The 25,096-nt window shown below is 55.5% G+C and overlaps 1 protein-coding gene across 1 annotated transcript in view; it reads left to right on the top strand.

Annotated features, from left to right (window-relative positions):
* Positions 1 to 2,801: 2,801 nt before the first annotated feature.
* LOC122384464 (protein Wnt-5b-like) overlaps positions 2,802 to 25,096 on the top strand; it is a 47,978-nt gene continuing 25,683 nt past the window's right edge. The window contains exon 1 of the mRNA XM_043371868.1: positions 2,802 to 3,120. Within this exon, the coding sequence (XP_043227803.1) occupies positions 3,044 to 3,120 (77 nt within the window). The 5' untranslated portion in view covers positions 2,802 to 3,043. The remainder of the gene's footprint in view (positions 3,121 to 25,096) is intronic.

The raw sequence follows: 25,096 nt of genomic DNA, 5'->3' as shown, positions 1-25,096 counted from the left end.
CCCCGCCGAGCCGATGTCAGCGCCGTCCGACCAACTGCCGGCCCGGGGCCAGTATATCGGACTGGCAGACACCGGCCGTGACGTCACTGGATCAAGACAGACACTGCCCATCGACGTCATCGTCATTCATGTCAAATGACAACGGCAGAAAGAGACGTCACGGCAAAAAAATGTACTGGCGGTGCACTGTGTTTGAAAATATCATATCACAAAAAAGTTGTGAATGTTGTATACCTAATGTGTGTGTTGAGCATGTGGTACTCGTGTGAAGTTAAGCCAACCATGCTAATTTTGGGCCAAATATGGCTAAATGCACTGTGAATGATCATAATGCACCATTCAACAAAAGCCTTTACTTCAAATACATAAAATGCAGCAAATTTGCCGTATTCACCGGCCTACATATACTCAGCAGTAATGCAAACGTACTTTGGTCAAAGTTTTCTTCATAACTTCGTTTTAGGCAAACGGTTTGGTGGATTGATGTTACGCTGATAACCAATACAGATATAAAAATTAAAGAAAGTAGGATAGGTACATGATTGTGTCTAATAAGCCCTCTGCGCAGCTATGCTTGCCCTTATCTACAGCTCACTTCGAGCACGGGATGCTCATACGTTTTTCAGCGGTCGGTGAGGCTCGAAAATGATTCGCTCAGTTTGTTGTTTTGAAGGGTGGACAGTTAGCGCTTGATAGCGAGGCGATTAAAGCAAATTGCTCACAACAACCGGACGTACATTCCGATGCAATCGCACCACGGCCAAAAACATTCATTCGAACCGGTGTAGGTAACCGCCCGGCGGTTGATGTGGGTTCTGATTTCGTTCGGCGGATGATGGGCGGCTGTAACCGAGCTATAATCCCGCCGATCCGCGCATCGCCTTCTCTGCTGGTCCCGAAGACAAAGGCAGCTGGAAGGACACTCCGCCGCTGTTACCGAAAATGTTTGGGACATGTTCCATCGCTCAGGGCTTTATACGTTACGAAATTGACATCATCTTTGTCTCACAAAATAGGCCAATTAAAAAGCAGTACCTAATTGTAGCTGAAGCTGTTGTAAATATCTAATAGTTTCTCTCCATGCATCACAAACTATTCATTTCAAAACATATCATTTTTGTTTCATTTATCTGTTGTGGTGAATATCGTATTTAACATGACATTCGGTGTACTCAATTCACTGTCCCTAAACCGCCGACCCTGGCGCTGCGTCTGAAGCAATCGGCAGCTGTGCGGCGTGTTAGACGGCGCCGACACCCATTTGTCGTTCGGCGGTCATTTGCGGCCGGCTGTCGTGACGACTGTGATTTGCCAGATCGGCTGTGATTTGCCAGATCGGGTCCGGCCGGGCGGGAATGACTGTCCAGACGTGTGATGTCGTTATCACTGCAGGGGACAAAGAGGGTGAGGGAAGGGAAAGAGAGGGAGAGAGAGAAAGAGAGAGAGAGGGGGGACGAGGGGAGGGAGAGATAGAGGAAGGAGAGAGAGGAAGAGAGGCATGTAAACGTAGACAGACATAGCCGTAGAAAAATACCAACTTACAGCTGTTACTCCATTCGGGTTTGCATTTGCGCCTGTGCCCTGTAGTACCTACACCTGTCTATATTTTCAGATGTTATCAGCAGCATGATACGATTAGATACGGCTAAAAGTATGAAATAATGCAAAGATTTCATATGACCTTTTCAGTCTGAGACATAGATGTGTTAATTCATTATTTCATGTGGGCAGATTTGTGGGCTGCACATCGCGGCACGCCTATTTGCGCTGAATCTCTTTCTGCACGTAATTTCACATGTTGTCTTCGTCGACTATACATTTGAGCTTTCCTTTCACCAAAACCACCTTGACACGGAAAGCTACGTATCCAGTAACCATTACGAGCTTTGAATAATTATTCATGGCAGGTGGGTATGTATGTGCATAAGCCAATGCAGCGCGCTCGGTGCATTTTTCTGCGTTGCTCCACCTGTCCCAGACGTCAGAGCGATTCCACATGGTCCGTTGAACACCACACGCCGTAACACATGGCAGTGACGTGCTGGGGAAGTAAGACAGGCCTGAGAGTGACCGATCCACACAGGGACAAGCTGCACCTGTCATGTGGCACATGTCCACGCGTCAGCACGTCAAGAGGAACTATATTAGTGTGATGACGAGCAAACTGCAAGCATATCTTGCAAAGCAGGGTCACCAGATTATGTTTGATACCAGGTTAAATACAAGCTGGTATGTGCCAGGTGATCACGACCCAAGTGGAGGGTATATGTGTTCGGAATTATTGTTGCATGTGTAAGTTTACATGTAGTTGTATCGATGTTCGAAAAGCTACTCAGTTAATTGCCTATGCACTTATTCGCCCCCAAGATTCATTTATGAGCTATGACTGACCGTTTTTAGACAAAAAAGGATGGGTAGTTATCTATTCCACGATCGGTAGTTAGAAGGGCACTACCGATTGTATAAGATTCCACCAAGCAGGTCTCCCCGCTCCATCTCCGAACACCTGAGGACGCCCTCTCGCCCCCTGACAACTACCGGCGAGCAGTGACAAAATATCGTCCGACCATCCTCCCCGCCAGTCGCCGCTACGGCATTGTCCTTACACGGGTAGCCGCGGCAGCGGCGGTCCCTCTGATCCACATTCGCTCTGATGAGAGGTGCTCTGTGGCTTCCAGCAGCGGCCTGCCGGCCCGCCGCCGTACCAGCGGCGCGGGCACGAGCCGCTCAGAGCCTCCACCAATCAGCGGGCCGCTCGGCGCTCCGTCGCGGACGGCGGCGGCGGCGGCGGCGGCGGCGGCGGCAGTCAGTGTTGTTCGACAATCGACGGTGGCGGCACGAGCCGAGGGCGTCCGACTGAGGGCAGGTGACGAGTGGCGAGTGTGGAGTGGCGGAGTGACAGAGGAGTGAGCCGAGAGGCGGAGTTGGTGTCGGAGGAGTGGACAGGGCGGCTGGTGAGGTCACTCGGGCAGTGCGCTGTCCGGAGGAGATGTAGGTGACCTGACCCGACCTGGTGTGATCGGACTCTGTCAGAGGAGCAGGGATGGAGGGGACGCGCCTGTTTGCGGCCTGCGTGGGCCTCATGCTCTCCTGCACCTACGCCAACTATGGATCGTGGATGTGAGTACCGTGCGCTGGCGAGGCGCTTCATCATCCCGTTCTATTCACTGCAGCAAACTAACCAGGCCTTGCAGCCTAGCATTCATTGACTACCAGCAGTGCTCAGCTGTCCATAGCAGTCATGCCGCGCACCATCCACCCCATCGCTCCCCGACTCCCTCACACGCACGCACGGGCCTCTGCCGCGCTCGGCATCCGTGGCCGGCGCGTCCCGACCTTCCGTCCGCCCTGGCCTTCTCACCATCCGGCGGGCGCCGCGCGGAATCCGGCCCGTCCGCGGCGGCACTCTCTCTCAATCAGGTCCGCTGACGGGCTCCCTGGCCCGTGGTGCGGAAAAACAGCCCGCCGATGACAAATGACAAATGATTGTGGGCGTGCTCGACTGCCGTCCGCGCGCGGAGACACGGGGGAACGTCTGAGTGCCGTGGACACAGTAGCACGTCTGTGTGTCGCGTGCCGTCAAGTGCCGGACGCGTGAGACACAAAACCACGTCTATGCGTCTCGTGCCGTTTGCTCGGCCATGCGTCGGACGTGGCTTGGGTAGCGCGGTGTGCCTACCGGCGGCAGAGACGGACGAGATGGGCGATTTGGTAAGAATAGATCAAAGCGCAACGCTACCGGGCTGCTGAGGCTTGTCGTTGTATGTTACAGACCGCGAGCTAAGCGTTGGTAGAACGGCCGCAGCTCCCGACATTAACAGAGACTTGAAGTCGATTTGGAACGACAGCCTGCGGCTGACTGGTACGAATGTCTTCACACATCGACAACTCAGCTGTTTCGTTCGACTAAGTGCATCATCTGAAATTTGCACGGCTCTAATCATTTTTAACATTGATATTCGTTTTGCATTCTGTCTGATAAAGCCATGATCTTCATTCTCGGTGGGCGCAGGCTAACATCTCAATCTTGATTACCGCCATTACTCAAATATGTCATATGAAACTTATGACCAGCTATTAAACTGCAATATTTGTCATGTATACAACTGCAATAACATGTTTCTTGTAAGCCATACATTTGGCTTGCATTGTCATTTCGCAACCAATTTACTTTGACAATTCAAGTCATTTGTAAGACGATGTGCAAACAGGTCAAGGCTCGGCCGGTCAAAGGATCAATTCATTTATTAACGCAATGCGCTTATGCCGAGTGTATGTGACTGGTGAGGAGGATGATAAATTGTTGCCGCTCGGCCGGCATTGAGACAAATGGGCCCTTTGGCGTCGGACGCAGACGGACTGTGGAGATGGAGGGAGCCGCGGGGCGGGCCGCGGCGCCGAGTCGCGGGCCCACTGCGGAGAACCCGGCAGGCGCTGTGGGCAGACTGGTAGAAAATAGTCCGTGTTAGCCTTTGAACACCTTGCTGGGCTATTGTGATACATTTGTATGCATAGTCGACTTGGGAAGATGCGTTAGCACTTTTAAGTCATTGTTTTATTCTAAAAGATTTAGTGAGACACTCGGTACCAAATCCATAACAGGATGTAGTGCTCAAACTTGCTGGCGCTTTATAGTTTGCTGGAATTAATCCAAAATGCATGAAGCACATACCGGAAGGACTATAACGTCTTGTTTCCGCACATCTGTAGTTTCCGCCTCGTCGGTTCCTACAGGCCGGCTGAGTCGGCGCCCCACACCCGTCCGCCGGCGGTATCCCGAACGTTCAGCGGGGGCTGTTCAGCGGGCGGCCCGGCGCCCCACACCCGTCCGCCGGCGGTACCCCGAGCGTTCAGCGGGGGCCGTTCAGCGGGCGGCCCGGCGCCCCACACCCGTCCGCCGGCGGTACCCCGAACGTTCAGCGGGGGCTGTTCAGCGGGCGGCCCGGCGGCTGATGGTCGCGGCTGACGGCGCCGCTAACTGTCGGTGCCAGCGGGGGTGTGACGACCGACAGCTCCACGGAGCGCAAACTGCCGACGGGGCGCGCCCGCGGCAATCAGAGTGGGGAGTCGAGCGACGCGGCGAATGACCGACCCCGCCGGGCGCGCGGTGAGGGAGCCCGGCGTAGGAACCCGCTCCCAGCAGAGCAGTCGGTAATCTCCGACCGGCAAGGCCGACCGAGCCAGGGAAACGCTCCCGATCCGGGCCTGTTAACAAGTTGTCCGTCCGGGGCCGGCGCGGATCATCTGCCCGGTGCACAGTTCGTCGGGAGGCGTGCACCGGTTCCCTGTACGAGGATAATCTGCGGTGATTGATGGCCGGGTGAGATGTCCTGACGTCACCGATCGTCAGCGGCCGTGGCAGCCAGCTCTGCGGTTGAACTGGTGACGCACCGAGGGTCAGTGATCAATGGGCTGCGGCCGTGATACTCAGTATTTCTGACTGCATAATGCAGAAGGAGCCGGGCCCAGCTCTAATCTGACCCCCGAACCCTCGCAGGCAGGGAATTTACGGCACAAACATCCGTGATGGTAACATATTGACGCGAGCAATCTCGATATCGGCTGCCGGTCTCTACGTCTAACTCCACAGGGTCCGGATGCTTCGAGATGAGAAATGTTTGCTCAGTTTGCACCCTGCCGTGAATTGGACAAGGTAACATTCAATTGCGTCTCTCGTGTGCGTTGCAGTCTTCACCTCCGCCGAGCTCTTGCACATCCACTAGTTGCGTGTGCCTGCACGCCCTCCTTTGGTGTAACAGATGTTCAGTAAAACTGCCCCCGCTACTTATGGAGATGACCTGGCTCGTGTTCTCTGAGGTCGCCCAGCTGGACCCCCGGACCTCCGATAGGCCGGTGGTCGCGGCCCGGAGAACCACCCTATCCCGACAGCAGCCTGTCAGCGCCGACATGTATCACGGGCGACCCAGGAGCGATCGACGGAGTTACCGGCTGTCGTCACGGCCGACAATGTGGTCACGGCGATCATCAGCGGCGCAGCGTGCGTGAAACCCTGCGGACAGCCGACCGCCGCGACTGCAGGCGGCGTCTGTCACTGTCACATCCGTGCGGGCACGCTGTTAACCAGACTCGGATGTCCATGGACTGACACCATTATCATAGCGAGGGTGACAGTGAAGGTAGAGAGATGTGACCGCCGTAAAAACTCGCACAGCTGCGTGTCGCCACGGGTAAGGCCTTGTTCACATGTGTTATCGGACGTGTTCTGGCCGCTGTCACGTCACCTTTCTCCAGCGCTGGCGTCTGCCGTCGTCTGGTATCGTCTGGGGTTGTCTGAAATCGGCTAGGACCTCTATTGCGGGTTTCTAAGACTTTCGCAGCCGTCTAAGACAGTTTGTGACGGTCTGGGACAATGTGGGCCTGCACCTGGGACAGTCTGAGACCATTTGGGGTAGTTGTTCGATGTCCCCAGGGACTGTCTGATGCCTCTAGGACCGTCTGTTGTCCTCTGGGACCGTCTGGTGTCCTACAGTTCCGTCTGTCACTGCTCCTCCCGTCCCTGCCGCCGCCGCACGGTGTCGGCGTGTCGGAGCTGCTGTGTGTGACGCGGCCGGCGCCGGGCCTGTAATTAGCCGGCCTGCCGTGTCGAGCGGCCGCGCCGCTCTCTATTGGTCCCCTTCACCGGCAGCCGCTGGTCGATAGGCATTGCACTGAAAAAAATTTTTACTCACTTTTCTGAGTAATGACTGAGTTGCCATTTTGTCCAATGGTAAAACTCACTCTAAATCCGCGTACTCAGGTAAAACTCAGGGCGGAACGCAGGTAAAACTCGGGCAAAACTCATTGCAAGTGAGTAGCATGTGAGTAACAAAGTGAGTTGCCATTTTGTCCGATGGTAAAACTCAGATAAAACTCAGTAAGTACTCATGCGTAACTCATGTCCTACTCAGACAACTCAGGCCAAACTCAGGTATTAGTAAGTCATTACTCATGAAAAACTAGGAAGTAACTCACATGTAACTCAGCTGGTACTAATGTATAACTCAGGTGGTAGTACGGCCATAACTCAGTTGGAACTCATCGGTTATTCAGTGAAAACTAGGGCTGTACTCAGGACGTACTCACGTCGATAACTCATACGATACTCGGGTGTTACTCAGGCGCCGCCTGAAACGGCTGATCTGATTCGTTTTATATTGGCTCAAGCCAATGTATAGGCTCGCCGCCCATGATAACAGCTGCCGCATCAGCATTATGCAATATGCATGCGTGATGCTGATACAACAGCCACTACCAGGCAGCTAGTCTATATATTGGGATTGGCCAATATATAACGAATCATTGCCCAAAACCAGCATACATATCTGTATTATACCATGCCCGACCAACGTCTAGTCTTGCACTATTCGCCCCAGCCCTTACAAGAAATACATGTTTGTAGAAACGGTCGCATTGCGCTGTATTACAATTCTGACACACGCCAAACTGCGTCGGGGGGGGGGGGGGATCGACTCCACGTCAGCTCAGCTTCACTCTTTTGCCAGCTTCTCGACCTCAGTCTTCGCGGCTACAGGTGGCTGGCGCTCAGCATTGAATGGTGTGTGGAGCACATGGATACACACAAACCACAGCGTGTTTCGCACTTTGTGCGCCGTTTGTTGACTGAGCACAAAGTGCGCCGTCGCCCACAGCAAAAGACTCCCTTCCAAACCATGGATCCCCACAAGACTTCCGTTCGCTCCACGATGAGGCGGCACCGTTCGTTTTCTTCGGACTTGTTATGATAGGGGTGATCCAAATTTTCGTCACCCGTGTACGCCACCACTGACGCCTTCTCCGCCAAGATGCAGAGGAGGCTCAATGGGCCGTTCCCTGAAAACACAATAAAAAAGTCAGATTTTCTTTTGCCAGTAAGAGAAACGGAAGTTATAGGGCATGCAAGGTGATTGAAATATCAAAAGTTATCAAGTTACTTCAGCTCAAAATTAATGTTAAACCGCGCCGTGCTGGTGCTCTGAGTTTACCGTGATGTACTGGGGGGAGGGGGTCGTCTTCACGTCCCCTCTTCTAACTCGGCTGTTGGGGTTGGGCCACGTAGCGACACGCCGTAAGCGGCTTTCGAAAAAGCATTTAAGATATTTAAGGAAATACTTGGGTAATTTTAAGATCAAGTCAAGTGCCAGGTCACCAGAGGTCAGGAAAGGCCAAATTTTGCTTATTTCAATATTTTCGAATAACTGGTGCTTAACTCGGAACCAAAAGAGCTGCCCGCGGAAAAATGCAGTCAAAAGCCCTTTCGACTTTTTTTTTTTGCTGGCGTTTGATCTCAGATTTGACCTCAGGTCAACAATTAAGCCTCCAGAGAGCAAAAACTCTAAAAAAGCCGTTTTTACCAAAATGTTTTCTGTAATACTTTCCACTCAAGAGTCACGACATTTATTTTGCCGTTAGCATAGTGTTCCTCTCGTCGGGACGAATGAACTATAATTAGACCTTGAAAGGCCATATTTAAAACTTGACCTTAGGTTGACCTGACCAGGTCATGTTGCATATCAGTCGATCCAAACCGTCAAGCTGAACACATATGAGGTGTTTTAGTGCACTAACAAATATATTTTATACATGCCGTAAGGTTGATACTTGAGACATGGTGATGGGACAGTATCAAAAACGCTATACAATGAAATCCGTTCGATATTTTTTTGACATTTTACCTCAAACTGGTGTGAAATCGAGCGGTGAATTCCCTGAGCGAAAATGACAAAAATATCGAACGGTTTCCATGGCACGTTGCGAACGGTGCGATCGTCAGCGACCATTGAAATTTGTCCGATGTTAAGTCATTTGACGTGACCTGACCTTGAACGACCTGGGTCTAAAATTTCTTCATATGCAGAAACAAATGTATGAGCAGGTGTGCCGAAAATGGTGGCGCTGCGCGCCGCCGTTCTTAGATATTCGCGAAAAACCTGAGGGGGCGGGGGGGGGGGGCGTAAAACGCCACCCAGCACAGCGCGGGTCAAGGTGGGATGGTCACCTTAACAGTCGGGTTTTAGTCTCGCAAAACACTTCCATGGGCGTCCAATATTAAAATCAGCTTGAAACAATAACATAAAATGTGTTATACTTAACAGTAATGGAAATAAGTATGTCACGTCCAAACGCGTCTCGCCGCGGTATCTAATAATCTAATATGTAAGGAAGGTTGAAAATGCTCGCTGAAATCGAATAGTGTACGAAAATATGTGTGTAGGCATTAAAAAAAAAACAGTCGGAAAAATAATAACAGTGGAAAAATAATAAGCACAAACGAGACAAAAGAATCTTAAACGGTTCAGCGAGCGGAATTAAGACCATGGGCTCCACCACCGGGGGGGGGGGGAAGGGTACGGGGGACGTGTCCCCCAATATTTTACATTTTTAACATTGTGCCTATGGATGCTGCATGGAAAGAATCGACTTCAAACAACCTTCGCCCCCCCCCCCAAAAAAAACATCGGGTCGTGACGGAGTTCTTGTTTAAAGAAGTAAAAAGGGTCAAATGAACGTTCTTTTAGGATAAGGACAACATTATCCCACAAACATGTTTTTTTTTAACCCTCGCATGTGTAGGGGGGGGGTCGGATGGACCCCCTTTCCCCATGGTTTTTCGCGAATAACTCGCGTAAAAAGCGGCTGATCGCGACGAAACTTTCAGTACCATCGCATTGCTCAATTTTACACCCACCCTGAAACTTTCATGACCCTGACCCAAATGACCTTTGACCTGTGACCTCTTTTCCGAGACCATGTTTGGCCGGAATCGCGATTCGGCGTACGTCGGCTCGCATTAGCCGCGCGTTTGCAAGCTTTTCGTGGTTTCAAACGTTCAAACATGTGATTTGATGTTGCTCCCATGCATTAGGGTGGGTGTCAAGGTCACCTGAAGGTCAGGTCAGGTCATTGACCTTTGGTGACCTCGGGTGACCTCGGTTCACTTTTTCGAGTTTTACATGTTTCTAGGCTAGTTTTTGGAGCTGAATTCGAATTTAACAACCATTTGAACATTTACGAAGTAGTTTCGGTGCCTTCGTAACATGTTACGAAGCTGTCAGAGGCGGTTGACACGTACTACGAATACCCGTCACGACGCCTACTGATTGACCTGACCTGACCTGACCCGACCTGGTCTAAATGCTTAAAGACATCATCTGTGATCAAAACTAACACGATATTCGTGATCAGTACCCCGAAAAACCCCTTAGCAGCCACACTTTACGACTTTCTAATAGGTCCCGATTTTCCCGACTTTGGGTCATTGACCTGACCTGGAAGGTCAACCAATGACCTAGGACCTTAAAATTGGGTATCATCGGCTTCCTCTCGTCACGGGCAACACGCTCGTTTTTTCCGCGAAGCTCTAGCTCGATCAGGGGCCAAACGGCAAGGGGGGGGTCCAACCGACCCCCCCCTACACATTAGAAGCTGGAAAACGCCGCACACATGCAAGGGTTAAATTTAAATATAACATAACTCACCTCTTCTTTTTCGAACTATGCCGGGTAGGTATCCCTCAGTTTCTCGATCGATCTGCTCCGCCGTTCACGGTTGGCACCGACCTCCTGACGCCGGCGGGGAATGTCTGCTGGTCCATCAGTTCACCTCCCTGTTCTCCGCGGCGCATGCGATTGATAAAAGCTTCATCGACAATCACCGAGCTCTTCACAGATAACTTACCCGTCCCATCCTTCGCTGCACGCCTTCCCCGCTCCTGCACTCTCCCTCACAATTTCACAATAGCCTCAACAATTCAACGTGAACTACGCGAGTCACCGCGCCACAACGGACTGAAGCGCGCGCCGCGGTTTTCGAACGCAACGGCTATAATACTCATCACGCGAACTCACGCATCACGCAGGAAACTCACCCTGCCGCGCATGCGCGCATCTTCAAGCCGGGGGTATACCTCACGCACAACTGCACGTGAATTCGCGAGAACTCATGCATTGCGCAGGAAACTAGATTTGCCCAAGCAAAACTCATTTCCGACTCAGTTCGAATTCACGAAACTAAGCACTCAGAACTCACGCATAACGAAGTCACCCTGGTGATGTGAGTTAGATCAGCCAATAAGTGAGCACCACTATCGTATTCACTGAGTTTCTTCATGAGTTATTACTGAGTAATGCCTGGCCTGAGTAAATTTTTTTTTCAGTGTGGGCGCCGCATCTGTCCTCTTCTCCACTCACCAAACCGCCCGCTCCGCTCGGTTAGTCATCACAGCTCAGTGTACCAATACGGCTGCACACAGTGTCGCGGCGCCGGGTGCGTATCGGTGTGGGATAATACGGCACGCCGGCGCCGGCCGACGCGGCCTATCCGCGCCGGGTTTACGACCGCGGCGATCGGCGTGTCGCCGCCTCTAACGCTCGGAGGGCTGTCGGGAGGCTCTTTACGGCCTGCTTGAAGCAAGCCGCGGCTGATGGCAGCGGCAAAGCGCCGTCCGCCGACAGGCAGCCTATGGCCGTCATGCAATATTCAGTCGCGCTGATGATTTGTGACAGTGGTGCAGCGACTGCCCGGATCGGACGCTCCGAGACCCGCCGCGGCCGAAGAGCGTTCGGGGCAGATGGAATCGGCCCGAGCGACACACGCAATGCCGCGGCCGGAGCTGGGTTACACGTCAGGTCAGCAGACTCTGCGGTGTCAAAGAGAATCCGCGGCAGCGGCCCCCAGCCACGGTACCCGGCCCGGGCCGTAAAGATCCCAGAAAGGTAAAAACAGGACCGGCCGAGAGCGGATAACATCGTGTTGACGTCCTCGGTCCGGTCTGCACGGTAATCACGTTCACATAGTTGGCTGATGTAAGGTCGATCCCCCGCTGACGAGTTCTCTCGAGAGAACCCCACCGCCTGCGGGTTCACAACGGCCCCTCCCCTTTAACGAGAAAAACGAAATAGCGTTCTAGGAATTCCATGGAAGAAGGTAAAAAAAAAAAAAAAAAAAAAAAAAAATCACTGCTGCACGTCTTGCCGCGCTCGCTGCCCTCTGTCGACTGGCGCCTGGCATGTCCCTCTCCGCTTCCCTCTCGTCCCTGCCTCCCCGCGGCCATGCGCCTCCCGCCGTCCCTCCCCCTCCCGTTGTTCCCCCTCTCTCCCCTCACTTCGCCGTGCGTCCCTATCCGATCCGTCAACATACCTTACCGTCTCCGCCGTTAAGGTGGCTATTGACGTCCTCGGTCCGGTCTGCACGGTAATCACGTTCACATAGTTGGCTGATGTAAGGTCGATCCCCCGCTGACGAGTTCTCTCGAGAGAACCCCACCGCCAAACCCGCCAAACCGGAGGAAACGACCCAATGCCTCTTTTGCCGCGCCACCCGCCTGAGATCCCACTTATGACCTCGGCTGCCTACTCACCTGAGGTCACCAGAGGTTATCTGCTCCGCACACCTGCGGTCCGACTAATGACCCGGGGCGCCGCTTCATGCCCGCCGACCTCCTGCCTAAGGTCACCGTCATGACCTTCCGCCATTTCACGCGCCCGCGGTCGCCCCTTGTGACCGCCTGCCGTGCCATGACCGGCCGGCTACTCTCCCGAGGTCACAGGTCATGACCTCCGGCCGCGCGCCGTCCGTTCGTCTGGGGTCACTATTATTGACCTCCAGCTGACCTTCCCAGGTCGCCCGGTCACGACCTCCGACTGCCCCGCAGCCTAGAGTCACCGGTCAGACCTCCAGTTGCCCCACATACCTTAATTCACCGGTCGTGACCTTGAGATGCACCACATACCTGGCGTCACCGGGCGTGACCTTCAGTTGCGCAACATACCTGATGACACCGATCGTGACCCCCGAAGGACAACTCGTCTGGTGTCACCATTCGTGGCCACCGGCCGCGGCACCCGCCAGCCGCACTAATGCCACGGTCCCCGTACACCCATGACCCTCGGCCCCACATACGTCTGAGGTCACCGGCCGTTTCCTTCTCTTACGTCCCTGCCGAAGTAGAGATATGGAGAAAGAGAGAGCGAGAGAGAGAGAGAGAGAAAGAGAGAGACAGAGAGAGAGGGACGCGAGCATTCGCCCCCTTTGTACGCGACAATTACCTATCAAGTGATCAGGGTCACGAGGGAAAAAAAGCGGCCATGGCAACCTGCATCAAATATTCTGCCGAGACGTGTACTTACGAAGCTCCATCTCTGCTCTGGCCCGAGAAGCTCGGTGCGCGTGCGCATGGAAATGCATACATATTCGCAGTGATGCAGCCATTAGGACAAACGACTCGTAGTCCCCGGAAAGGGCCACTGGCGCCCTCCTGCCAGCTACTGACAGGCTCCTTACAAGCCCAGCACGCTCCAGCGTTCTCCCACGGCTCCGGTCAAGTCGTCCTGGTCTCAGTCAGACCACCTAACCCCCGACAGACCCTCACAGGCCCCGGTCAGGCCACAGCTGCCCGCTCCTGACAGGCTCCTTACGCCCAGCCCCAGCCTTTCCCACGGCACCGGTCATGCCAGCATGGTCTCAGTCAGGCCACATAACCCCCGACAGACCCTCACAGGCCCCGGTCAGGCCACAGCTGCCCGCTCCTGGCAGGCTCCTTACAAGCTCCGCGCAGCCTCAGCAGTCTTCCACGGCTCCGGTCAAGCCGTCGTGGTCCCGGTCAGACCACATAACCCCCGACAGACCCTCACAGGCCCCGGTCAGGCCACAGCTGCCCGCTCCTGACAGGCTCCTTACAAGCCCCGCACAGCTCTAGCAGTCTTCCACGGCTCCGGTCAAGCCGTCGTGTTCCCGGTCAGACCACATAACCCCCGACAGACCATCACAGGCCCCGATCATGCCACCGCTGCCCGCTGACAGGCTCCTTACAAGCCCCGCGCAGCCCCAGCAGTTTTCCACGGCACCGGTCAAGCCGTTCTGGTCTCAGTCGGACCACCTAAACCCCGACAGACCCTCACATGCCCCGATCAGGCCACCGCTGGCAGGCTCTTTACAAGCCCCGCACAGCCTCAGCAGTTCCCCACGGCGCCAGGCCAGCCGTTCTAGTCTCAGTCAGACCACATAACCCCCGACAGACCCTCACCGGCCCCGATCAGGCCACAGCTGCCCGCTGCTCACAGGCTCTTTACAAGCCCCGCGCAGCCCCAGCATTTCCCACGGCACCGGTCATGCCAGCAAGGTCTCAGTCAGGCCACATAACCCCCGACAGACCCTCACCGGCCCCGGTCATGCCACATCTGCCCGCTGCTCACAGGCTCTTTACAAGCCCCGCGCAGCCCCAGCATTTCCCACGGCACCGGTCATGCCGTCCTGGTCTCAGACAGGCCACCTAGCCCCCGACAGACCATCACAGGCCCCGATCAGGCCACCGCTGCCCGCTGACAGGCTCCTTACAAGCCCCTCGCAGCCCCAGCAGTTTCCCACGGCACTGGTCAAGCCGTTCTGGTCTCAGACGGACCACCTAAACCCCGACAGATCCTCACATACCCCGATAAGGCCACCGCTGGCAGGCTCCTTATAAGCCCCGCACGGCTCCAGCAGTCTCCCACGGCTCCTGTCCAGCCGTCATGATCCCGGTCAGACCACATAACCCCCGACAGACCCTCACCGGTCCCGGTCAGGCCACAGCTGCCCGCTCCTGACAGGCTCCTTAGAAGCCTCGCACAGCTCTAGCAGTCCTCCCGGGCCGGTTAGGTTGTCATGCATTGTATGCACTATATTGTATGTGTTGTATTGCGCCCTCGTGAGCGATCTGCGCATTTGAGTTTCGTGGCGATTACTGCTCTCATGCCGTTCTGCGGCAAAATATTTTACCGTGACGTCGTACTTCCGAAGCTACATTCCTGTGCAGACCGAAGATGCCCGGAACGCGTTTGCACGGAATACATTTCGTCTTCGCAGTAAGCTACCATCAGCGGTCGATTCCATAAAGGTGGCTAAAAAAAATATCTGACCGTTTTCCGCCTATTCTCTTTTGAAAGCTGAATGGTATTATCGTATTCTGTTACTAGCTATGATTTCCATAGTGATAAAATGAACTGCAACCCAAGCACGCAGACATACAGTTGGGGCATATTAGGCATCGAGAGTGTTGTTACTTGGGGCGTAAAATACCACGTGATGTGAGATATTACCAAGATATGAAATCGGCCGCGAGACAACAACTCGCAAGCCCCGAAACGACTACGGCCGCTTTCCTGCCGTTTGCTCACATACTCCCTGCAAGCGTCGCACGGCCCCTGCAGTCCCCAATCCCTCCCCGCTGTAGCTTATTCTGCCCCTCTTGCCTCGTCCCGGCGATCAGCGCCCCTTGTCCCATCCCTTCCTTTCCTCTTCGGAAGAGGGTGCGCCGACGTATCGGCCAGTCTCCCCCGCCTCCTCCCAAATCGGCTCCCCAGGGGGTCGGGGGGAGGGAGTGTGACCCCGAGACACCTGCGCGACGACCGTCAGTTCCCTACCCGAGCGACCGCCTCGCCGGGGCGTGTCTCGGCCGCGGTCACTGTCCATTGTCCTGTCACGTAGCGGCGCGGGTGGAAACGCTGGGGGGGGGGGGGGGGGCAACCGAGCCGCCCCGCTGAGGGCCATTCTGCTGGACCGCGCCGCGGGTTCTGCCAGGCGGCGGCAGCTGCCCACCGCACTGCTCGCCCTCTCGTGCGACTCGCGCCGCCACCACATACCGTAACACTGCACCCTCCTCAGACGCATAAATCAGCGTCGGCTAGACGGCGTCCCCAGGCACGCAACTGGGTCGCGCCGCGTCCAGCCGGTCGCGTCCCGCTAACTACCCGGAACGAGAAACTGCACGTTCCTCCTCCGTGCGCACCTATTCGCGGTGACGTCGCGGTTTTCAGGAGCGCGCTGTAACCTCCGTGTTGTTCAACACTTGGAAAAAAAATGGTAACAGCGGCACATAACTCGAGAACCAACAAAGCCACAGCGCCGCGGAAGAGCGCATTCGATAGCACTTTTAACCCTCTTTCCGGATTGCGTCCTCAGATTTGACCCCCATGCCCACGGTCAGGCCTCTAGAGGGCAAAAAAAAAACAACGAAATAACTGGTTTACAGAAAATGTTTTTTTTTTCAACCACCTTGACTCAGTAGAGCCACGACATTACTTTTCAAGCATCGTACTCCTCTCGTCGAGACGAGTCGACAGACCATAAGTTAACTCCTAAATGTTAACTTGAAAATTTGACTGCTGGTCAAGGTCATGACCCGACCGGAAAAGTTCCCGGCTAACCAGCCGACCGCTCCCGGCTCACCAGCCGACCGCTCCCGGCTCACCAGCCGACCACTCCCGGCTCACCAGCCGACCGCTCCCGGCTCACCAGCCAACCACTCCCGGCTCACCAGCCGACCACTCCCGGCTCGCCAGCCGACCACTCCCGGCTCCCCAGCCGCCCACTCCCGACTTACCAGCCGACCACTCCCGGCTCACCAGCCGACCGCTCCCGGCTCACCAGCCGACCACTCCCGGCTTACCAGCCGACCACTCCCGGCTCACCAGCCGACCACTCCCGGCTCACCAGCCGACCACTCCCGGCTTACCAGCCGACCACTCCCGGCTTACCAGCCGACCGCTCCCGGCTCACCAGCCGACCACTCCCGGCTTACCAGCCGACCACTCCCGGCTCACCAGCCGACCACTCCCGGCTTACCAGCCGACCACTCCCGGCTTACCAGCCGACCACTCCCGGCTCACCAGCCGACCACTCCCGGCTTACCAGCCGACCGCTCCCGGCTCACCAGCCGACCACTCCCGGCTTACCAGCCGACCGCTCCCGGCTCACCAGCCGACCGCTCCCGGCTCACCAGCGGCCGTACCGGCCGAATCACCCAACCACACTCTACCCCCAGTCATGCTCACTCACCTCCCATGTCCTTCCTCTTCTCTCGTCTGTGAACAGGGGTGTTCACGGGCACCGCACACTGCTGCGTGCGGTGTGTGCGGTGCGTCCAGCAGGCCGCGCCACCCACGATGATGGCCGTCGCCTCGTCTGCGGTGCCCCGCTGTCTGTCATAAATAAGACCCCTCTCTCTCCTGGTCGCGCAGTCCCCGTGTGGGCGGACCCCACTGACTGACAGGTTGATGTATCGGTGATGGGCTGTTACACTGACACGGCCGGCCGGTACCGCTAGGCGCTTACCCCTCGCCCACCGCCATACCAACCGTCATACCATCATCCGTTCCTGCCAACCGGCCACATCGGCCGACCACCCGGCTCCATCAGCCGACCACCCGGCTCTATCAGCCGACCACCCGGCTGCATCAGCCGACCACCCGGCTCCATCAGCCGACCACCCGGCTGCGTCAGCCGACCACCCGGCTCCATCAGCCGACCACCCGGCTCTATCAGCCGACCACCCGGCTGCATCAGCCGACCACCCGGCTCTATCAGCCGACCACCCGGCTGCATCAGCCGACCACCCGGCTCTATCAGCCGACCACCCGGCTCCATCAGCCGACCACCCGGCTCTATCAGCCGACCACCCGGCTGCATCAGCCGACCACCCGGCTGCGTCAGCCGACCACCCGGCTCCATCAGCCGACCACCCGGCTCTATCAGCCGACCACCCGGCTGCATCAGCCGACCACCCGGCTGCATCAGCCGACCACCCGGCTGCATCAGCCGACCACCCGGCCACATCGGCCGACCACCCGGCCATTCCGGCCCGATCATTCCCGGCCACACCGCCGACACTCCCGACCCTGCGGTGTGACACCGACTCGGTGAAACGTCAGTAGAACACAAACCCAGTGATTCCCCCTCTCCTCCGGGTGAGTCACTGCCTGCCCTCCCCCCCCCCCCACCTCCCCTCCAGACGGTATCCCGCTCCTTCGCTCCCTGTCCCTGCCCCTCTGCCCGTTGTCCCGGCCTTGCGCCGCCGCCCTAACTAAACATCATCTCCGGTCTCGGCTGTGAACCGGCCGTCCCGACCGCCGCCATCGGACACTGCTGACCCAAAAGACGGGCTGTTTGTCGGACCTCCACCCCTCGTCTCCGCCGAATGGGGCTAGCCGCCGGCGACGCCCGCTGGCCCATAGACCCGCGTCTATTCACTGTAGGCAAACAGGCTGCGTCCGTGCTACAGGGCGCGCTAGCCGCGATACGCGCCTGACTTGTGCGTTTGCGAGGTACTTACATACGTATGTACCTCGCCACTGACCGCCCCTGCAGGCGCCACATTAGTAGGTAAGTACCACAATCGGTCCTCGAACATTAATGAGGTCCAAACTCAGGTCAGCTCCCGTCCTGACTGAACACAGCAGAAAAACGACACCTCAACAGATACCACCTAACGTCAGCCCGGTCAGCGCCTGAGGCATTTCCTTGCGCTCCTTCACTCGGTTCAGACGCCATTCATGATCCCGGTCCCTCGTGGCGGGCAACGGAAGACAGAAAAACAAGCCGTTCATGGCCCCTTACCTGTTGTTCTTGACTCCCTTCCCCTTGGGTCACCTGCTGCCGGTCCTCTAGCCTCCAACCTCCTTCGCCGAGTGCGAATCCCCCGCTGTCGATCTCGCCGACTCCCATCTCTTTCACTGATCAACACTGAACGTCTCGCCATAGCTCCCTTGCCTGCGCGTCACACCCACGAGCGAAAAAAAAATCACTGCTGCACGTCTTGCCGCGCTCGCTGCCCTCTGTCGACTGGCGCCTGGCATGTCCCTCTCCGCTTCCCTCTCGTCCCTGCCTCCCCGCGGCCATGCGCCTCCCGCCGTCCCTCCCCCTCCCGTTGTTCCCCCTCTCTCCCCTCACTTCGCCGTGCGTCCCTATCCGATCCGTCAACATACCTTACCGTCTCCGCCGTTAAGGTGGCTATTCGTGTTTTACCGCGCCGTAAAAAGTCACTCCTCATTAAGTTAAGATAACGATAATTAATGTCATTATTCGGGTGTGGACACGCGTTTGAGGGCGCATTAGCGGCGACGTGACATGGTCTTCAGCTCTGAGCTGGGTCTGCACGCCGGCCGGCCCGTTAGAGCGAGTAATATGACGGCGTGACAAATCACTCGGTCCAAGTGCCGTGACGCGGCGACTCCAGCTCCGGAGGAGGGGGATGGAGCATGGGCAGCCGATCAGCAGTAGAGGGAGTCCGGGAGCAGCAGACAGAAGTAGAAGAATTGTAGCTTCAGGTTTGTAATTCAACATTCACGACCTTGATCACCTGGTCGACAGCTGAATCTCATCATCGTGATCCCTTGCTTCCTAAGCCCCACGGCAATGACGTCCGAGTTTCTCGGAACACTGCAAGAGTTTTGAATGTGCAGTCATTCGGCTTTATATGTATGTTCTTGCGTTCTCTACGGACATTTTCTTGGAATAACTTGCGTCATTAGCGTGTGCTGAGCACATATCACATCATACCGTAGGTATTTGAAAGACATCAACATTGGTCTTAGCTATAAGGACATTTTTAATGTAGGTTTGCAGAAATCAACCATAGGCGGCTGAACGGGGGGAGGTGGGGCACCGGGGCACCGTGCCCCCCTTGATTTTGCCATTTTAACATTAGCCCTATGGGCGCTGCATGGAAAGAATGGGACCAAAAGTCGGCAGTGACCCACCCCCCCCTCCCCCCTTAATTGAAGGTGTTCCGCCGCTACTGAAACCAACCCATGTGCAACGCATTTAAATATAGCTGTTTTCACCATCGTACAAACAGCAATAGCCCATAGTATTCCGTATAAAAAAATATATATTGATTTTTAAAAAAATCGGCGCCAGTAACATGGATGAAGCAAGCGGTATATGTATGCAGCCTTGCGCCATCGATTTCTGCCTTGGTGAAAGATTAAGAAACCCTAAATAAAATCAAAGCGTCGTTATCACTCAGGTCCTAACCCATAAATAGCGATGTTTCGTCTCCCCCATTTACAGTTAAGACATAAAAGTCGGGCCGTATCGCCTACCCGGGTGTGATATATCGGGAATGAAACACCTCATAGCGTCCCACTGGCCCTGGCTCGGGGCCGGCCTAAGACGTGGTAACGGCCGGCAGAGCCCGCCGTGCAATATGCATCACACCGGCGGCCTGTTGCGCCCGACGGCACGCGAATCCAATTACCCGGGGCACTGATGCCCGGGCCGCGCCACGAGTCCTAATCCAGCGGGGGCCGATCGTGCCGGAATGTATCTGATACGGCCCCACGCGAGACCCGCCGGCCGGCGGCCGGGTGATGAGCTCTGATTTGGTTCCCACAGCGGTCCGGCGAGGGTGCGGAGGTAACTCGGAGGTTACTGGACCATGCATAACCACCGTAAACACACAGACCGGATTACCGAAACGTGCACCGGGCATTGACATACAATTACACCCCGAGTTTTACTAGTAAAACCAGAGGCACCGAAGTGGAAACAAGCTATCCGGTATATTTCGTGACTGCAACCATTTACATCGGCTACTTCTGGGCAGCTTCAGCCCTCACACGTGTCCACTAACGCCGGGGTGGCTCCACTTAGAGGTCCTCACTAGGCGCCCTCGGTGGTATGTACGATCAGTATCGATTTCCCAGACCGATTGGCGCGTGTCGTGACTGAGGCTCACGGTTCGCTCCCCCTCCCTTCCAATGTAGCGGGGGCTCACGGTGCCGGGGGTCAGGTTTGGCACGGCACGCGCAGGGAAGGGGAGCGCCAACTGCGGCAGCGGCAGTGTCCCGTCCATTTACACCAGTCTGTTCTGCGCCATGGAAGGGGGGCATTCGATTGAGTTGTAGCGGTAGCTGAGAAACCAGAGAACAATGTGTATCGTTAATCACTCTCTGTCGGTGCAGAGTTAAAACATGGTGCTGAACTCTGTGCTCCCGTACCTGCATTCTGTTCGACACAGTGCTCGGGGCATTTCTAGCACGGTTTATCAGGATCATCGCACCATTTGGCGCCGTCAGTGCAGCACAGTGGCGCAGCGACCACCCAGGTGCTCTGGCAGGCGCGGCGTGCCTCCCCAGCCCAGCACGGCCGACCTTGCACTCGTGACCGCCAGTCCGCGGCGGGCGGCTCGGCCTGCCCAGGTCACGCCCCATCTCCTCACCCGATTATGTCCGAACGGGAAGAGTTACGCCGCTCCATTTGTCTTATAACGAGCCCCAGTCGGCGGACCGTATGAACTGCTCCGATAGTGTCTACGACAGCGTTACAGTATGTTATGCAAATGGCTCTGATATGAACTACAAGCGGCTGGCTCCAAACGGCTCACTTCTGATGAAGCCGCTCCGGTACCGCTCGTCGGCTGTCACTCGCAACTAGTTCAGCTGGGCATCATAGTGTTTTCTAAGCGACTCTCTCGTCAGTCGGCATCTACTGCTCCTCTCAGCCCCTCCCCAGCCCCCCCCCCCCCCCCCGACTCAGGCCGCCGCGCGGTGACGGCCGGGAGACTGCATCACCCGCTGCCGGCACAGCACACGAACACCAACCGATCCCGGCCGGCACAGCACGGGATGACTGCTCACGCGAACTTCTGCACAGAAGTTCCCAAAGTGCAGCTGCACGAACACCTTTGACCAAATCGGATCTCACCTGGAAATGCCCAGCGCTTTCTGCGATTCATTTCCGCCTCTCTGGCATATGATTCGACCCAGACAGCGGGCAGTGCCGACCAAAATACTCGGTCGCTGAGCAGCTAATCATAACAAACAGCCGTCGGATGCCCACTTACGAGCGGCGTCGAATCCCACAGCTAATAAATCCATCGGCGGTCGTTCCAACTCCACCACACGATCCATCACCGTGTGGTGCGCTGCCGGCCCGCGTCGACAGACCGACGACCCAATTAGAGCCGCTTCCAGTCGTACTGCGCCGTGTTCCCCAACACTCAGAGCTCCGTCAAAGTAAGAATTTGGTCAGCACTCAGCGGTCTCAGTAGTCTCTCAGCGGCCGGTCAGCGGCTCTCAGCGGTCGGTCGGTCGCCGCTCGCCGGCGCGCTGCGCGACCCGTAAACAGCCATTGTGTTCGGCGGCGCGGTGCAGGAAGTCAGCTCCAGGTAGCAGGGCCATTATCTCAGCGGAGACGAGCGGAACACAGCGGGTCCGATCGAGAAATCGGTCGGCAATTACCGGCGCCGCTCCGGAAACGGCGGACAGTGGTGCTTCGGGGAGGGCAAGGGATGTTAGGGAGTGGTCCGGCGAGCTTTGGAGAGGTTCGGCGCGAGGTTCGGAGAGGTTTGGGGAGGAATCTTTCAACTCCGTCAGTGCTCATACAGTCATCTTGTCAGGCTAAGGCTAAGATGAGGAAGTTAGGCCATAATGTTAGACGACTTATAGCGGGGCTTATTACCTAGAGAAAATTATAAATCATGACAAAGCCAGAACTCATAAGTTAAAGTCGACTATTCGATGCCATTCAGAACTATGTATGTGACCGTGAGTTACGCATGAATGGATCAATACTTGGGAAAACCTGAACGACGAGCCAATACCCAGGCGTGATTTATTCAGTGTAGGATCAAAGGCGTTTTGACCGGTATTGTTGGTCTAGAGCCATTGTTTAAGAGATGTTCAGTTCGGACCAAAAGGTTATCGTTCGGGTGGGTCGGCCGGGGTTCGCAGGAATGGTGGAAGATGGGCTGTAATTTAGTGGAGAGCCGGAGCGATTGGATTACGCACACCAATATCGATGGCCCTTTGTCCGTACGGCTGTGCCCGGCTGAGGAAAATGAACACTTCGTTCGGTGATTGTCTAATCCCCACAACTCCATTATGTTTACGGTGTGTTTCTCGCAGCTATGGAGTCATTATCGACAGGCTGATCTAGTCTATACGGTGCATTAGGGCTATGAAACGCGGACACTCATTTCAAATGTTGTAACATGTCGAATGTTATCATTTGCGACAATTTCAGTGTTTTATGGCTTATGATGTAATATAATACACTGCCAGACACTACAGGTCAAACTGTCATAAAAAGCATACCTTGTGCTGCTGGGAAAAAGCCAAAAATCGACTATCGAGGAAATCTTAAAAAAGAACTCTTCGTATCAGATGAAATCTGCACACTATGTAATCAGTACATTAGGTAACATTTGGCGAACAATACAAAGTGCAGTTTAGAGAAAAAAGTCCATTCTGAGTAATAAGTGCCTGTGGAAACCACGCGCGGAGCTGCTCCATTGTCCTCGTCTCGGACAAAAGACGCCAGTCGATCGGCACATCGACAGCCCAGGATCGACGGCACATCAGTCGGCGCTCCGCGACCGTCGGCGCGCCGCCCAGCCAGGCACGTGGGCGAAATCACTCGGGCGACCCCTCCCACTCTCTCCCCGGCCCTGTCAAAACATCTCACACCCGCAATCAATTCGGAATTAATGAACGCCCCTCGCGGCCACCCTGGCCGGCGCGGCGGCGCTCTGGAGGTGCCCCAGGGCGCTGTTGGGGCGTCTCCTGTGTGACCCGGGGTCACCCGGAGGTCAGCCGGCGACCTCAGCGGCGCGCGGCGGCCGGTCGGCAGCTGCGCCGATTGTGTGCCGATTAGTGACGCCGCTCACTCTGATTACACTGCGACGGCAGCTCCCAGTGATCGATCGCACGTGACCTCGCCGCCCGACCGCACGGGTGGCCAGGAAGTCATCAGGACCAGTATCAGATCGCAACAGGCTGCATTAACGCCTCTATTGACGGCTCCAGCCACCACCTGAGGCCCGTGAAGTGACGTCACGTGACGCCACGTCAGTCACTAGTCGCGATTTGTCGTCGGGCGGCAATCAAAGACCATCATATAATGATAAAAGTCATGCAGGGTGCGAGCATGCAGAGTTCCGTGGCACGGAATGAACGAGCTCGAAACGTAGTCCAGTCCAACTCTACATAGGTAGTAGTCCAGTCCAGTCCAACTCTATTCCTTGGTACCTAATTCGGAACACTATTTTTTAGCATTAATTGATGGTCAATGCGGTAGCCCGTACCATTTTAATTAGAAACGTTAATCCTAAGTCAAAAGTGAATCATTCTAAAAGAGATCCATATATGTGCATTGTTCAGTTTCACCGGCCACCGCTTTCAACCGGTATCTTAACTTGGAAAAAGTAGAACTCTATGTAAAAATGGGCGGCTCCAGATGAAAGACATTGTCAAACACCTCTAAGCAGCGGTTCACCTTGAGGTTACCCGTAAAGCCGCAATCCAGTCCGAGGAGGGCTGAAGTCATGAATGGCTCTCGCCAGAGCCATTCTGCAGTTTTCCGGGAGACTGGTTCTCGCCTCAGCCCGGGCTGATTGGCTGTCCATATTTGTCGAGATCGGACGGTGACGGGTGCCTTTTTTCGCCGCCGCGCTCTGCGGTACCGCGGACGGTGTGTGGTGTCGCGGCCGATTTCAGACCGATCTGTACCCGTCTCTTGCCTGACTCAGAGTCACCGCCGCCGATAAAGTCGCCGCGACACCGTCTTAAATCAGGATTACGGCCAATGAATGAAAACATGTAAGTACCGGTGTGCTAAAGACACAGCGAGCTCTGTGTCAACATGTGACCGCCCGCGTCACGCGGTTAGAGGCCTTTACGGGCGGAACGAGTAAGGCAACGGCCTCTGACGTGTGTAGGACATTTTTGGAAAGAATTATGCTGATAAGCATGGATAATGAACCGGGAACCGGCTCATCTGCCAGTTTTAATGACGTCTCCTATACCAACCCAATAAAAAACTACGTCAATTTAGTCACAATGCCACGTTCTTACGACGAGCGTACACATTAAATCACTTTCTGCTACATTTACAGAATGTCAAAAATCTAGCCGTCGTTATCGCTAATCTACTGAATAAAACTTCCGCTCTGCGGTCAACTAGCGGTCAGCAGGCTGTGTCCAGGTGGAGCATGACCTGGACAGACCCTCACCTCAGGACGCACTGAGGGGCGTCCGGCGGACGGGTTGACAAGATGGAACCTTTTGTCAAGTCATGTCGCAGGACGGGGGAGCCAAGCGAGACAGGCATGCTGCGACACAGCCCATGAGAGATGCAGTGCACTGTGCAGACCAGGGCTAGCATTGCTCTTAGCAGTTAGCAGACTGCCTTTTGAGAGGCAATCAAAAGTGTCAGACTAAATCCCCGTACCAGCTCCATGAAATGGCAAGCTCTATAGTTGCACAGACTGCACGTGTCACCCTGCCAAACGGCCGTGTCAGACCGTCTGGCAGTGTGACAGCGCGGTGTGACAGCTCGGTGTGAC

The sequence above is a fragment of the Amphibalanus amphitrite genome, unplaced genomic scaffold, assembly GCF_019059575.1.
Source record: "Amphibalanus amphitrite isolate SeventyFive unplaced genomic scaffold, NRLGWU_Aamphi_draft 000191F_arrow, whole genome shotgun sequence".
NCBI classification, from domain to species: domain Eukaryota; kingdom Metazoa; phylum Arthropoda; class Thecostraca; order Balanomorpha; family Balanidae; genus Amphibalanus; species Amphibalanus amphitrite.
This window is presented reverse-complemented; position numbering and strand designations above follow the sequence as displayed.